The sequence below is a fragment of the Mauremys reevesii genome, linkage group 24 (genome assembly GCF_016161935.1).
Source record: "Mauremys reevesii isolate NIE-2019 linkage group 24, ASM1616193v1, whole genome shotgun sequence".
Lineage (NCBI taxonomy): Eukaryota > Metazoa > Chordata > Testudines > Geoemydidae > Mauremys > Mauremys reevesii.
The window spans coordinates 5,878,231-5,892,026 of NC_052646.1; the positions used below are offsets into that span (position 1 = coordinate 5,878,231).

Consider the following 13,796-nt stretch of genomic DNA (forward strand, 5'->3'; position numbering starts at 1 on the left):
TGATGATTTTGGAACACGTGGGGTTGGCAGATCAAGGCGCTGAGTCCATTTTGTCGTGAGTCACAGGGTCATATTCAGGCGGCTGCCGGGCACCTGTGAGAATGTTGAGGGCTCCCGAAGTGTTCATGAATATTAGCCGCCTTGATGGCTTGTAGCGCAGAAAGTGTCATTTGCTGCTCCTTATTCCCCAATTTTAAAATGGTTCAGCTGTCCAATGAGGGAGAAGAAACAGCACCATGTGATTTTGGTGACCAATTGCACATCAGGAATGACCAAATAATAACTAGTCGGGGGAATGCTTTGGGAGCATCTCATAGGCTGAGAAAGATTGGTTCAACCCAATTAGAAATACTTATGGATAACAAAATAGCCTTCCTTCCTATCTATCTATCTATCTATCTATCTATCTATCTATCTATCTATCCCCATTCATACATCCATACATCCCCAATCCATACATCCCCAATCCCCATCCACCCATCTATCTACCCACCTATCTATCCATCCATCCCCATTCACCCCCTCTATCTATCTATCTATCTATCTATCAATCTATCTATCTATCTATCCTCATATACCTCATCTCTCCTCTCTCTCTCTCTCTCTCCACCTCAGGGCTGCTCTATTTTACCCTCAGATCCCATGGTCCCCTATGGTCCCCTAGAAGCAGAGAGCAGCCACAGTGGCGCAGCATATTCTGGCCCACCCGATGCCCCTGATCCGCCCCTTCTGCTGGTGGGAGCAAGGCCCTTACGCCGGCTCCACTCCAGCTAGGAAGGCATCGGTGTGGGGAGGTCGTTTCTGACCACTTTAAGGCCCTGTGGCGCTGCCAGAATGGCCTGGCGGGGACCAAGTGTGACCGAGAACCAGGACCGGGATTTTTATGATTTTTAGTATGGAAAGTTTGAGCATCTGGTCTGGTCAGAGAGGTAACCAGGGGACAGCCTGTTGCAAAGGGCATGTGCTTGGGCATGTGAGTATATGCAAATGACTGTATGTGTGTATACAAGGTGTGTGTGTATGTGTGTGTGCACACGTAGGGGGTATGTGTGTGTATACAGCTATGTGTATGTACATGCCTGTGTGCATGTGTGTGTGCATGTGTGTAGATGCATGTGGTTGGGTATGTGTGTGTACATACAAGTGTGCATATGCACCTATATACTTGTATATGTGTGTGTTTACACACGTGTGTATGTGCATGTGTGTGTGTTCACATGTATGTGTGTATGCAAGTGCATATGTGTGCATGTGTTTGCATGTGTATGTGTGTGAACCTATGTACATGTATGTGTGTGCAGAGGAGTGTGTGGGTGTACACACCTGCATGTATGTTCGTGTATATGTGTGTGCACACAAGTGTGTTGTGTGTATGTATGCATGCATATGAGTGTATATGTATGTGTATATGAGTGTGTGTGTGCAGAGTGTTATGTGTGTGTGCATACGTGTGTGTGTGCAAAGTATGTATGCCTGTGAATACATGTTTGTGCATGTCCGCACATCTGTGTATGCACACGTGATCTCCCGTCGGTCTCCCTTGCAATCCCGGCATCACGCTGGTGACCTATCCATGACTTTTACTAAAAATATCCCTAACTAAATCTTAGGTGCTGGGCGGGGGGGTGCTTCTGGGGACAGTGCTGATCCTGGGGGAGGGCACTCCTGGCCCTGCCGCTGCTGGGGCGGCGGGGGGGGGGGAGGGCACAGCTTCGGGCACTGCTGCTGCTCCCAGACCGCTGCTCCGGGGTAGCGCCTGGGACCAGCTGCCTGGAGCCACCTGAGCAGTGGCTGCGCGGGTAGCCCTGGGGTCAGCTGCACCAGCCGCTGCAGAAGTCACGGAGGTCCCAGAAAGTCGTGGAATCCGTGACCTCCGTGAAAGGCTCGCAGCCTCATTTATCAATCATCCTGGTCAGGCAGGACTACAAAAATCCAGTCAAGCAGGTCAAGCATTAGGGGCCGGCTGGCGGGTGGATTCCTGGCTAATAGCCTGTAGGTGCATTGCAAGGCATGAGACGTTGGGACGTGTTTGCTTGATGCAGGGATTGCTTTGCCCACGGCCACCTGGCCAATCGTCCCCTGGCCCTGGTAATTGGTGCTGGCATATGCACTGACAGGAAACCTAACCCTCCCACCCCTAAGCCCTCATGAGGCTCAAACCTGCAGACTCTAACCAGGACGGGGCTGTGGTGGGAGCGGGAGGGGAGAGCCGCAGGGAGGGACCTGCCCTTCTCTAGCACATCAGCGAGTAGGCGCTGCAGGGGATCAGGGTTTTAGTCCTAGCTTTGCCACTGGCCTGCTGGGCGACCTCATGCAAGTCACTTCCCCGCCATGGGCCTCAGTTTCCCCATCTGTACAATGGGGATAATGATAGTACCCTTCTGGGTGCTTGGAGATCTGCTGATGAACAGCACTAGATAAGAGCTAGGGATTATTCTTGTGTCCACTTTCATGGCCCCCCCGGCGTGTCCTCCCAGCTACCTCTCATCCCCCTACCTCTCGTTCACTATCGAGCCGGCGACGCCAGCCGCCATCGCCCGCGTGTTACATTTCCAAAGAAAGCCCCTCTGCGCCTTCTCCTGCGCTGCCCCTCACGCGTGGGAGGCGCTCCCCATAAACCTCCACCAACCGACAGCCTCTCCTTTGCCACAATGCCGGCAAATACATCGACAAGGGATAGGCAGCTGGTGTGTCGCGGCTACTGCCCGTCAGTATAATCTCATTGTTTCCTGGCACTTCCCCGTCTGTCTCTGCCTCCCCTGGCTGTCGTAGCAGTCCGCTCTCTGGGGCCTGGTCTGTCACCTAGCACCATGAGGTCCTGTCTGTGACTAAGGCTCCTAGTGCTACGGTAATTAATATAAGAAGAAGAATTGATAAACAATTAACGAATGCAGTACAGGTGAGTCAGTAGGGGGCGCTCTCCCCTCTGAGTCAGTGCTGCCCCCGCTGCCCCAGTGCAGCCCAACAGGGCGCTGCATTGCAGGGAGCAGGGCGGGTGGCCCAGTAGGGGGCACTCTCTCCTCTGAGTCACCTCCCACCCCCAAAACCCAAGTCCCGACAACCTGTGAGATCGCAAAAGATCCCTCGACTGGTTTCACAGCAGCACCCCCCGAGTCAATGGGACCCAGGAGTGCCTGGCCGCTCTGCCAAGCCAGCCCTGGGTGTCTCAAGTTGGCTTCCCCCCCCCGCGCCCGCCCCGCAAAAAAAATGGAGACACCCTCTAAACATCAGAAGCCTCTTTGGAAAAGTTTAGCCTTGAAGGATCAATTGGGCCTGCATCAAAAACCTGGTGCCAACTCCCCCACCCCCGCCAAGCTCTGGATGCAGTGACGTGGTTCAGGGCGGCCGCTAACTGCTCTCACTAACCCCCCCGCCCCGAGCACCACTGATGGGGGGCACTGGCAGATAATCTGCCCATTGCTGGCTTTGGGTTCGGGGGGCGGGACAGGGAGAGGATTCAGGGCCAGAGCGCGTCACAGGCCCGCAGTGGCTGTTTGAGGGGGATGCAAAAGGGGCATGGGGGTTCCTTTAACCCTCACGCTTCGCCCCCCCCTGCCCCCGGAGGCCCTATTCACTGGCGGCTCAGCCAGCTAATCTGAGGCAGTGACTAAGTGCCCGACATGATCCCTGCTTGAGAAAGGAACCTGCCTCTCCTCCAGTTGTTTAAGTACTTAATGAACATTTGTAGCCCATATGGCAAGACTATATTAACCCCGTGCAACCCGCCCCCGCCTCAGGAGAGCAAACACTGCCACCATTCAGCAGCCCCGCGCCCCCCCCCACCCTGCCCCGCTCCCCAGGTCGCCCCGTCCCGGTCGCTTTGATACTTTCTGGCAGGCGAAATGCTTTCGGAGGACGGTTTTAGCAGCAGCTCGAGCCCTCTGACCTCTAGCTGTTCTCTCCTCCCCGGCGGGAGGGGTTTCAAAAGAAGGGGTCAGCAAGTGGTCAGATGGTTCCTAAAAACCAGGCTGGGATCTCCGGCTCTTGAAGAATTGAGGCAGCGGGGTGGGGAGGGGGAGATGGAAGAGGTGCCAGAAGGAAATGGGCTTAGCTCAGCATTGGCCTCGCATCGCGGCTATGAAGGGTGTAGGCTGGGACTTGTGAACAATTAATGGATCGGGGAATTCTGCAATAACTGCTTGCTCTCTTTCTCCCCGCCCCCCCAGGAGAAATGCATAGGTCATTACAGGTTAAAGCCCCAGTATTTCATTCCATCCCAAGCCGCTGGGAGAAGCAGCACCCGCTCCTATACAAGGGTGCTGGTCCCAGGCAATGCCGCTGGCCAATGTAATGAACGCTGGACCTTGCAAGGAACAGACCCCCGTCACTGCCCCCCTGCCCTGCGAACACCTGACGCTACAACCCGTGACAAGTTAATGCACTTTCCAGAGCTGGGGGTCTGTGAGGTCAGGCCACGGGGTCAGTGGAAGCCCATCTCCCACACACGCACAAAGCCTGCCCTGGGTGGATGTGGGGAAGAGACAGGGGGTGGGGAGAGGGACCATCACAGAGGGAGAGAGACCCAAAGAAGATGTAATCAGCAAATGAGGAGCTGGGGCTGGATTTTCAGACGGGCTCAACGCCCACACTCAGGGGCTGCATTCTCAGAAAGCTCCAGCACGCTTTAAATTCCTAAATAAAGACTTTTCCAATGGGCTCAGACACTGACAGGCAACATGTCCTGAAGTTTCACCCGTGTGCTGAGTGCTTGTGAAAATCCAGCCCTTAATGGTTAAAGGTTTTGTGGCTGGAACTAGCATGGAGGGGAACTAAACTATCTGAGTAGCTTTCAGCTCAAACCAGCCAACACACATGTACGTAGATACATGTATGCAAACATACGGTCATAGATCGCTGCACATCTGTGCATGCACGTTTACCTGTGTGCACACGCATCTCAATACCGGCACATATATGCAAACAGACATATGCCCACACACATGCACTGCACAAATATATGCACATGCTTCATACATGCATATACACCCACACAGGAGCATATGCTCATATACAGAAACTCCCCGCCCAGCACATGTACACTGCTGACCCCCCACATATCCCACCATGGTAAAGTAGCTTCCTGTACTCTGGGTGCGTTTGTTTAGATTTCATTTAGGGCTCTTTGAAGGCACGGCTGTCACGTCTCCCCCCGGGATACAAGTCAGCTGTGCTAGGCCACAATACAAGCAGAAAGGGGGAGCGACAGGCCAGTGGAGGAGGAAAGAAATATTTGCTGCTTCCCTGTTTTCCCTCCCGCGATGGATCCTCTTTCAGGACACGCATCGGCGAACGCAGACACCCAACTTTCCCCCTCGACGGAGGTTTCCGGCTGCCCGTGGAGACAGATTTACTGCTCCGGGAAGGAAATGAGATGAGTTTCTCCCCACCAGTCTGAGTACAGTTACCGCTGTCACGGTTATGGCTGTACCTCGGCCTCCCCTTGCCCAGCCGCGATGCTTTTAGCCGTAGTACCCCATGGGTGACTGCGCGTGACTGGTCCCGGCGCACACATGAGCCGAGTCGGTTACAGCCCCAGCTAGGGGCTCGGGAGGGTCCCCCATGTTAATAACACACTCAGGGCAGTGATGTGTTTACGGCACAGATGAGCTAACGGGACATTTTCCGGGCCAGATTCTCATTTATAGCAGCACCCCGCTCCGGCAGGGGGGAAGGGGCGTTAAGGCAGGCGTCTACTTCCTCCAGCCCCTCTCCTTCCCCCGACACCTCCAGGATGGCCATGGCTGGGGCGTGGGAGATCAGACAGGGCTCTGAGGGGAGACTGTGCAGTCCCTCTCTCTCTCTCTCTGGGGCTTGGCTGACTGGCTCTTGCTCACATGCCCAGCACAGTTGCCAATTTTCACATAGTAAAGAAGCGCCCCCCCCCGACTTTCACGATAAGCCAAAAATCCAGCTAATCCCGTTTCAAAGCAAGGCCAAAACAGCCAATCCCTAAGAACCCCAACACTCTGTGTGACCAGATCCCCCCTGGCGTGGGGGGACTGTGGTGGGCCCGCTGTGCACCCCAGACTCTCACCCCCCCCTTGCCCCTGCTTGCCAGGAGCCGATCAAAGCTACAAGCCAAACAAACAACAAACTACAAGCCAAAAACTAGCCAACCAGCGACTCACAAGCCAATTGCAAGCCGAACTGCTGCGTTTTTGGCATGTGTGATGCTCAGGGTCTCACTGATCACCATAGCTGGGATCAGGAAGGAATTTCCCCCAGGTCAGAGTGGCAGGGACCTTGGGGGTGTGTGTGGCTCCTTTACAGAGTAGGGTGCAAGTTTATCTGGGTGTGTCTCACATAATTATTTCCCGGCCACTGCGGGGGTCTCAGGCCCTGGTGCACCTCGGTCCCTCCTCCTCTCCGCCCGTGGCACATAGTGGGCTCGTCTCCTGCAGGCTGGGGGGTCTGATTTTGGCGGCTGGGTTTAGTGTGGGGATGCCGGAGGTCAGAACACATGATCTCGTGGCCGTAAGCGCCGTGACTCCCTTTTAGAGGGGCAGGGGGGTGAGCCACAGAGAGGCCACGTAACTTAGCCAAGGCCACAGAGGGCGTCTGGAGCACGGCCAGGAACTGGCCCCGGATCCCCCGTGTGCGCCTGCCCCCACCACATAGGGTGACCAGACAGCAAATGTGAAAAACTGGGACAGAGGGTGGGGGGTAATAGGAGCCTATATAAGAAAAAGACCCCAAAATTGGGACTGTCCCTATAAAATCGGGACATCTGGTCACCCTAGCACCGCAGCGCCCAGTGGTTGCACGCCTGTGACACGCGCTTTAAGGCAGGGCCAAGGCCAAAGCGGTGCGAAGGGGCCCTGGTGTGAATGAGCATCAGCCCCGCTGTCTCTGAGGAGTAAGGGGACAGCGCCCGCTCCCTCCAGCGAGGGACGTGGGCCAGGACCCCATGGTGCTAGGGGCTGGACAAACACAAAACCAAGAGACAGCTCAGGTCTTGGCGTCTCTCCTCCTTCCTTGGGCAGGAAGTTCAATCGGGAGGAAAACAGAGGCTCGAGAGAGGAGCAAACTGAGGAGGAATGAACGTCACACAGCTCCAGGGTTCCCTGCAGAGACGCACCCGAGAACGGCGATGCTGATCCAAGGGACGTGCGGTGCAGTGGGTTGGGGGGGAGAGTTCAATGGTTGGATCATGTGCAGTGGGTTGAGGGTCGTTCATTGGTCCACTCCAATACAGTGGGTTGGGGGGGAGGACGACTCATTGCTATGATCCAGTGCAGTGGATTGGGGGAGGGGGCTCACTGGTCCAATCCAGTGCAGTGGGGGGGGGCGCTCATTGGTCTGATCCAGTGCGATAAATTGGGGGGGGGGGGTGCATTGGTCCAATCCAGTGCAGTGGGTTGGGTGCATGGGGGTGGGGGGGATGGCTGGTCCCATCTGATGCAACAGGTTGTGGAGGGCTCAGGTGTCTAATATGGCGCAGAGGGTCGAGGGCGGGGGAGGTGAGGCCCAGCGGTTCCATCCGGCGCAGAAGGGAGAGAGGAGGGGGGACTGGCCTGGTCCATGCCCGATCCAACGTGGGGAGCCCCCTGCCCCGCCAGACACTCCCCGGGACCCTTTGTTTGCCCACAGGGCGGCCTGGGCAGCTTTCTCCCTAGCGGGCCTTTTAACTCACCCCTTAATCCCGAAGTCACTTAGTAAAAGACCCAGCCCCTGCCCTGCTGGGCCTTTGTGCTCCCAGCCGGTGGCCACGCAGCCCAAACAAGAGCGGGGTGGGACGGGCTCACACGCCACTGCCTGCTAATGCTGGCCCTTAATCCGGGGGAAGAATGGGCCTGTCTGAGGCTGCCTGGACCCCTCCGGGGCATTGAATGGCAGGTGCAGTAGGGAGCCCGGGCGGCTACAATGCAAGTGTGGAAAAGGCCTTGCCATTTAGGGGCCTGGATGAAAAGGTCCCGCTCCCAGCAGAGGTCGAGGGGCTTTCGAAGGTCCTGCTCCCTGCCCCCATAGCCGAGCTGGTCAGCCTGCCGCAAAGGCAACGGGGCTGGGGGGGAACCGGTGCCTGACTGACACTACCCCTCCCAAGCGTGCTAGTGCAGATACCTAGGTAAACACCAGCGCTGTAACCTGCACAGCCATAAAACCACGCCCCTGCAGGCAGAGGGCCGACGTGTGCACGCTCACCAGCCTGCTCAGTGCACAGACACGTGCAAATGCACAGGCATGTGCAAAGGGCACATTCGCACACGGGTGTGCTCGAGGATGGCCGTGCTGTGTGCACGCCCCAGGTACACTCGCACACGCCTATGTATACTTGTGCACACACTCATCCAGGACAGAGGGCAGCGGTGGGCACACACGTGTGTGCAAATGGGCACACACCTCCCTTTGCGCCAGGACCCGCCAAGTGACACTCACGTACAGACGCTGGCAACCCCACGCGCACACATCCTCCCTTCCCTCGTCCTTTTCTCATCTTCTGTCACCTTCCCTTGTCTTGGCTCCCTTGACCAGAAAATGCCCATCATCCGCTGACTGCCCGACAAGGCCCTTTTATTCCTGGACCACAGTTGTAGCCAGCACACAGCTGATTTCCACATGGCCCAGCCACGTGGCGGGGGTGGGGGTTGAAGTCGGGGAATGGCAGGGAGCAGCAGGCGGTGAAAGAGATCAGTCCTCGCACGGCTGCCCGCAAGCCAGCAACAGGCGCTGCTCTCCCATTCGCTGCCGGTCCGCACCTTGTCTTGTCGCTGCAGCGGCACAGCAGGGATTGAACCGGGGATCGCCAAAGCTAAAAGCACAAACGGCCAAAGAGGGGTGGTAACAGGCTCACCTCGGCTGCAGGTTAGGCCCAGAGGGGGACCTGTAACACGCACTCACCTGTGGGGGGGCAGAGGGTGAGCTGATGAATTCATCACAAGTAATGAAGAACAAGTGGAGGGAGAGGGAGCTCCCATGGGACTGGTCCTCGCCCCTCTGGCACACACCATGTTACTTTCCCCTCCTGTCCCTGGGTCAGGGGACTGACCTGCCCACAAGGCCCGGTGAGATATGCCAGAGGATGCCGGCTGCCCTGGACCTGAGCTAGCTCGTAATCAAAAGTGATTAGAGTCTTTGGCTGAGAGGCGGGGGATGGGGGGTGTTGCATTCCTGGTCTTTGCTTCCCATCAATCAGTTCCCCCCAGGACTGAGTCCAAAGGGGCCTGGCCAGGAAGCATCAGGAGGGCCCGATCCAGGAGGCAGATGCCACCTGGCCTGTGAGCGTCAAGGGCTGCTGGTGGTTGGGGGTTTGTAGACAAGTGAAGAGAGTCAGCGTGCGCAGGGAACTCTGCATGGGGCAGGGGGATGCTCATTGCAAACGAGCACCCTCCCCGAATCTGGCCCCCACGCACCCGGCGCCGACGGCTCAGTGCAGCTCGGATTTGCTTGCCTTGCCCTGAAATGGGCCTGCCATGCAGAGCTCAGATCCAGATTTCAGGGAAACTGAGCTGTTTGGTTCACCCTCTTCCTGAGGTCGCGCTGCAGAACTGGGAGCCGAACTGGAAGTTCCCTGGACTTTGTGGGTTGCTGGATCTGGATTGCCTGGGCTAGATCCTCAGCTTGCCAGGCACAGCATCATCTTCAGTTACACATCGGCCGTTTCCCTTTGCGTTCTCCGAGAGGTTTAAAGAGGCCAGAGGCCCATTGATTTCAATGGGAGCTAGGCACCTAAACACCTTTGAGGGTCTGGACTGGACGGTAAATGGGAATCAGGGCCATTGGCTCTGATGCCTTCAGTGGAGTTAGTCTGAACTTTGCAGAAACCCAGCAGCCCCTTTAGCAGCAAAAACTAAAATAGCTTTTAATTTCAGGCAGATGCATCACCCGGTTTATCCCAGGAGCCGGGCTGCAAAGTGTCGCCTGGTTCTGATCCATTTAGCTAAACCCACCATCACCCTTAGGTGGGCCTGTGCCCTGGAGAGCACCTCGAAAGCTTGGGCGAGTTGTGACTTGAAGTAAAACACGTGGGCTATGGCGCCTCCCAGTGGGGAGATGTTAGACTACAGCTCCTACAGGATAGCCAGGCAGGGGCACCTCTTAGGAACTCAGTGGTTTAAGCATTGGCCTGCTAAACCCAGGATTGTGAGTTCAATCCTTGAGGGGGGCCACTTAGGGATCTGGGGCAAAAATCAGTACTTGGTCCTGCTAGTGAGGGCAGGGGGCTGCACTCAATGACTTTTCAAGATCCCTTCCAGTTCTAGGAGATAGGATATCTCCAGAATTAGAAAAACCCAAACAAAAAAACCTCTTAGGAACTCTTTGGCCATCACCCTTTGTGATTATTTTTTATGCCCATGCAAAGTGCAGGTAGTCTGCTACCAGATCGGAATGGCAGCATTCGGCCCTCAGCATCAGAGGGCGAGCTGGGTGCATCACGTCTTTCTCAGGTCACTGGCCATTTCCAAAAAATCATGAGAAAGAAAGAAAGACATCAAATGAAACTGAATTTTTTTGAAATTTTTAAGTGAATCAGAAAGTTTTACAAAAAATCATTTGGGGTCAAACAAAATGTTTCCTTTGACCCAAAATGAAAATTTTCAGTTTTGAGCATGTTTCTGGTTATTTTAAAAATACAATTAAAGGAAATTTCGAGACAAAAAGTTAAAGAAAGAAGAAAACAACCAACCCCCGCCCCCCCCGCCCTCACATCGCTTTGTTCAAAAACACCAAAATTAAACATTTTGATTTTTTCTGGATTTTTGGAGGGTTTCCCCGCATCTTAAACAATTCAGCAAAGCTGGCATTGATGTATGAAATGTTCCGGTGTTGACAAATCTGTATTTTTTGCCTCCTCCCTCCAAAAAAGTTTTATAGGAAAAATTTAGCCCAACTCTAGACAGAGGGTGCAATTCATCTTGACACGGTGCCCTGAGGGAGGCTGATGCCAAGGGGGCTCACTCAATGATCACCTGTTCTGTTCGTTCCCTCTTGGTCACCTGGCATTGGATGGCGTAACACAGGATACTGGGTTAGATGGACCTTTGGTCTGACCCAGTCTGGCCATTCTTATGGGGTCAACAACCAGGCATGGCTCCAGCCTTTGCCCGGGGACACCCAGGGTGCAGGGGGATGAGCCAGGGCAGCCTGGGATGGATTGTTCCAGCTATGCTGCCCCAGTGGGGTCAATGGGGCAGAGGGTGCACTGAGCAGAACTACAATTCCCAGAGTGCACCCGGGGAGTAGGTGGGGTGGGGAATCCAGGCGGGCTGGTGAAAGGCCTCCTGGGAGCTGTAGTTCTCTCTCGCTCTCCTGCCCAGGTTCTGGAGGGGCGGGGACTACATTTCCCAGGATGCAAAGCCCGGCCTGGGAGCGCGTGGGGGCTGTGGCCGCAGGAAGGTGGCTGGAGCCGAGAGGACAGGCCCGGCGCGGGGGTCCCTGCAGAGCAGCACAGGTAGGGGCCGGCGGGGTCTGCTGGGGACGAGCCAAGCCTGGGAGCTGGGGTAGCCCCGCCCCATTGTAAACCCAGGATCCTTTCCCCCCCCCCAGCCGAGCAAAGCCAGGATCCCCCCCCAGCCGCGCAAACCCAGGATCCTTTCCCCCCCCCAGCCACGTAAACCCAGGATCCCCCCTCCTAGCCGAGCAAAGCCAGGATCCTTCCTCCCCCCGCCCCAGCCACGTAAACCCAGGACCCTTCCGCCAGCCGCGCAAAGCCAGGATCCTTCCCCCCCCCCCAGCCGAGCAAACCCAGGATCCCCACTCCCAGCCGCGCAAACCCAGGATCCTTCTCTCCCCACCCCCAGCCACGCAAACCCAGGATCCCCCTCCAGCCCAGCAAACCCAGGATCCTTCTCCCCCGACCCCAGCCGCGCAAACCCAGGATCCTCGCCCCCAGCCATGCAAACCCAGGATCATTCCCTGCATTGTATGCAGATTAGCACCCTCTCCCCACACACACACAGGAGCTCCCCACCATGTAGACTCAGGATCATCCCCTCCAGCATACAGGTCACCCCCAGTTGCAAACCCAGGCTCCCTCTCCCTCTAGGCAAACCTGGGATCTCCCCCGCCTGGCATGCAGCCACCCCTCCCCGGTTCTCCCCCGGCCCGGCATGAAATATCCCCCACCACCCCGGCGGTCGTCATGCTCACCCTTCATGCCCCCCCTGCATTCTCTTGCCCCCTGTGCTCCCCCTCCTGATAACAGGCTCTTCTCACCCCATGCACAGCTGCCCCTTACCCTCCAAATCTGCAGGCAGCCGATGCTGCACCAGGGGATGTTGTCTCAGTCTGTCCCTCCCCACTCTCTGTGTTGCAGCCTCGGGGCGCTGTCCCCACTCCGGATGCTGCCCTCCCGCCTCCTTCGCCAAGCCCTCCCTCGGCCAGCCCCCAGATTTGGGTACTCAACAGCCGGTCCCGCCATGGAGGAGAAGCCGGTGGAGTCATCCATTCGTGCCAAGCTCCTGCAAGCCCTGCAGCCAGTGCACCTGGAGGTGCACAACGAGAGCTCCATGCACGCCGTGCCCCGGGGCTCCGAGACCCACTTCAAGGTGGTGATCGCCAGCCAGCGCTTCGCCGGCCTGCCCCTGCTCCAGCGCCACCGGCTGGTGAATGAGATCCTCCAGGCTGAACTGGCCGGGCCCGTCCATGCCCTCTCCATCCAAGCCAAGACCCCCCAGCAGTGGGAGGAGAACCAGAGTGTGAGCCAGAGTCCGGGGTGCCTCGGGGGATCCAAACACGACCCGCACATGGCAACCAAACTGGGCACCCAGGGGTGACCCTGAGGGACAGCGATGGGGGGCGGGGGTTTGGGTTAGCTCAACTCACTCCCCGGGGTGACCCTGACGCTCGCTTTGTGACCACATCCAGAGCCTTGCAAAGCCGCCTAGCGCTGGAAGTGGAAACATTCACAGGCTGAGGTTGCACCACCAATGCTGGGAGTCCACCAGGGTCAGCCCCAGACTCTGCCTGCCTCCCGCACTTGGCCGCGGGTTATTGGTTTTCCGGTTGGTTGTGTGAAATATCCCTGGCTCCGCTGCTATCATGGTAGCAGGAGGGTCCAGCTAGCGCACCAGGCTCCCGGTAGGCGCTAACGCACGTGTTCATGATAATTGTGTCTGCAAAGCTGGGTGAGATTTGCGAAGCCTGATTTTTGAATGGAGACTGGGTGCCTGAAATCTCTCCAACGGCTTTAAAAAGCTCAGTGTCGTGAGTTTATAGTGTGTGGGGGGGAAGCCCTTGTGTTGTCAATAAAGCTCTCGGCTGAGCAAAGAATGGGTTCACGCTGGAAAGCAGTGACGTCGTGTCTCTGGCTTTGGTTGACTCGGGCTGAGTTTGCAGCTGCAAAATCTTCTTTATTTCCCTTGGGAAACTGAGACAAGCTGGTTTGGTTTTTACCCCATGCGCATCGTCCCCAGCGACAAGGATTCTGCAGAGCAGACCCTGCCCCTGATGACCGGGGGTGCAATTTGCGACTGTCATTGGAACAGGTGAGGATGTTCGAGCCAGAATAAACTCTGGCCCCTGCTCCTGTCTCTGGGCTGGCCCTGCAAGACTCATAGAAGCCCTTTGGCTTGTGCTGGCTCTGCAGGGCTACTAAAAATATATGTAAGGCCAATGAGAGACAAGTCATTTCTGCCATCAGCTATGAGCTCTGCCTCCAAAGAGGCAGAAGATGAATAATGATAATAATTAGTACCTACCTGGGATAGAGCAGGCGGTGCCTTTTCCCCATTTGCTGCAGGGAGGAAAACGGAAATTAGGGGTTGAAAGAATCGTCATCATTTCTGCTTTGTTTCAGTGTTAACTTTTCATCAGTTCTGCTGTATTTTGCAACGTGTTCAGCTTGGGGCAATGGAAAA

General features: G+C 56.3%; 1 protein-coding gene across 1 annotated transcript; it reads left to right on the forward strand.

Moving 5' to 3' along the window:
• The first annotated feature begins 11,269 nt into the window (after nt 1–11,269).
• Nucleotides 11,270–13,209, forward strand: BOLA1 (bolA family member 1). Its single transcript, XM_039513023.1, has 2 exons — nt 11,270–11,389; nt 12,254–13,209. Exon 2 carries the CDS (start codon nt 12,279–12,281, stop codon nt 12,711–12,713), a length of 435 nt encoding a protein of 144 aa, XP_039368957.1. The 5' UTR covers nt 11,270–11,389; nt 12,254–12,278; the 3' UTR covers nt 12,714–13,209.
• The last annotated feature ends 587 nt before the right edge of the window (nt 13,210–13,796 follow it).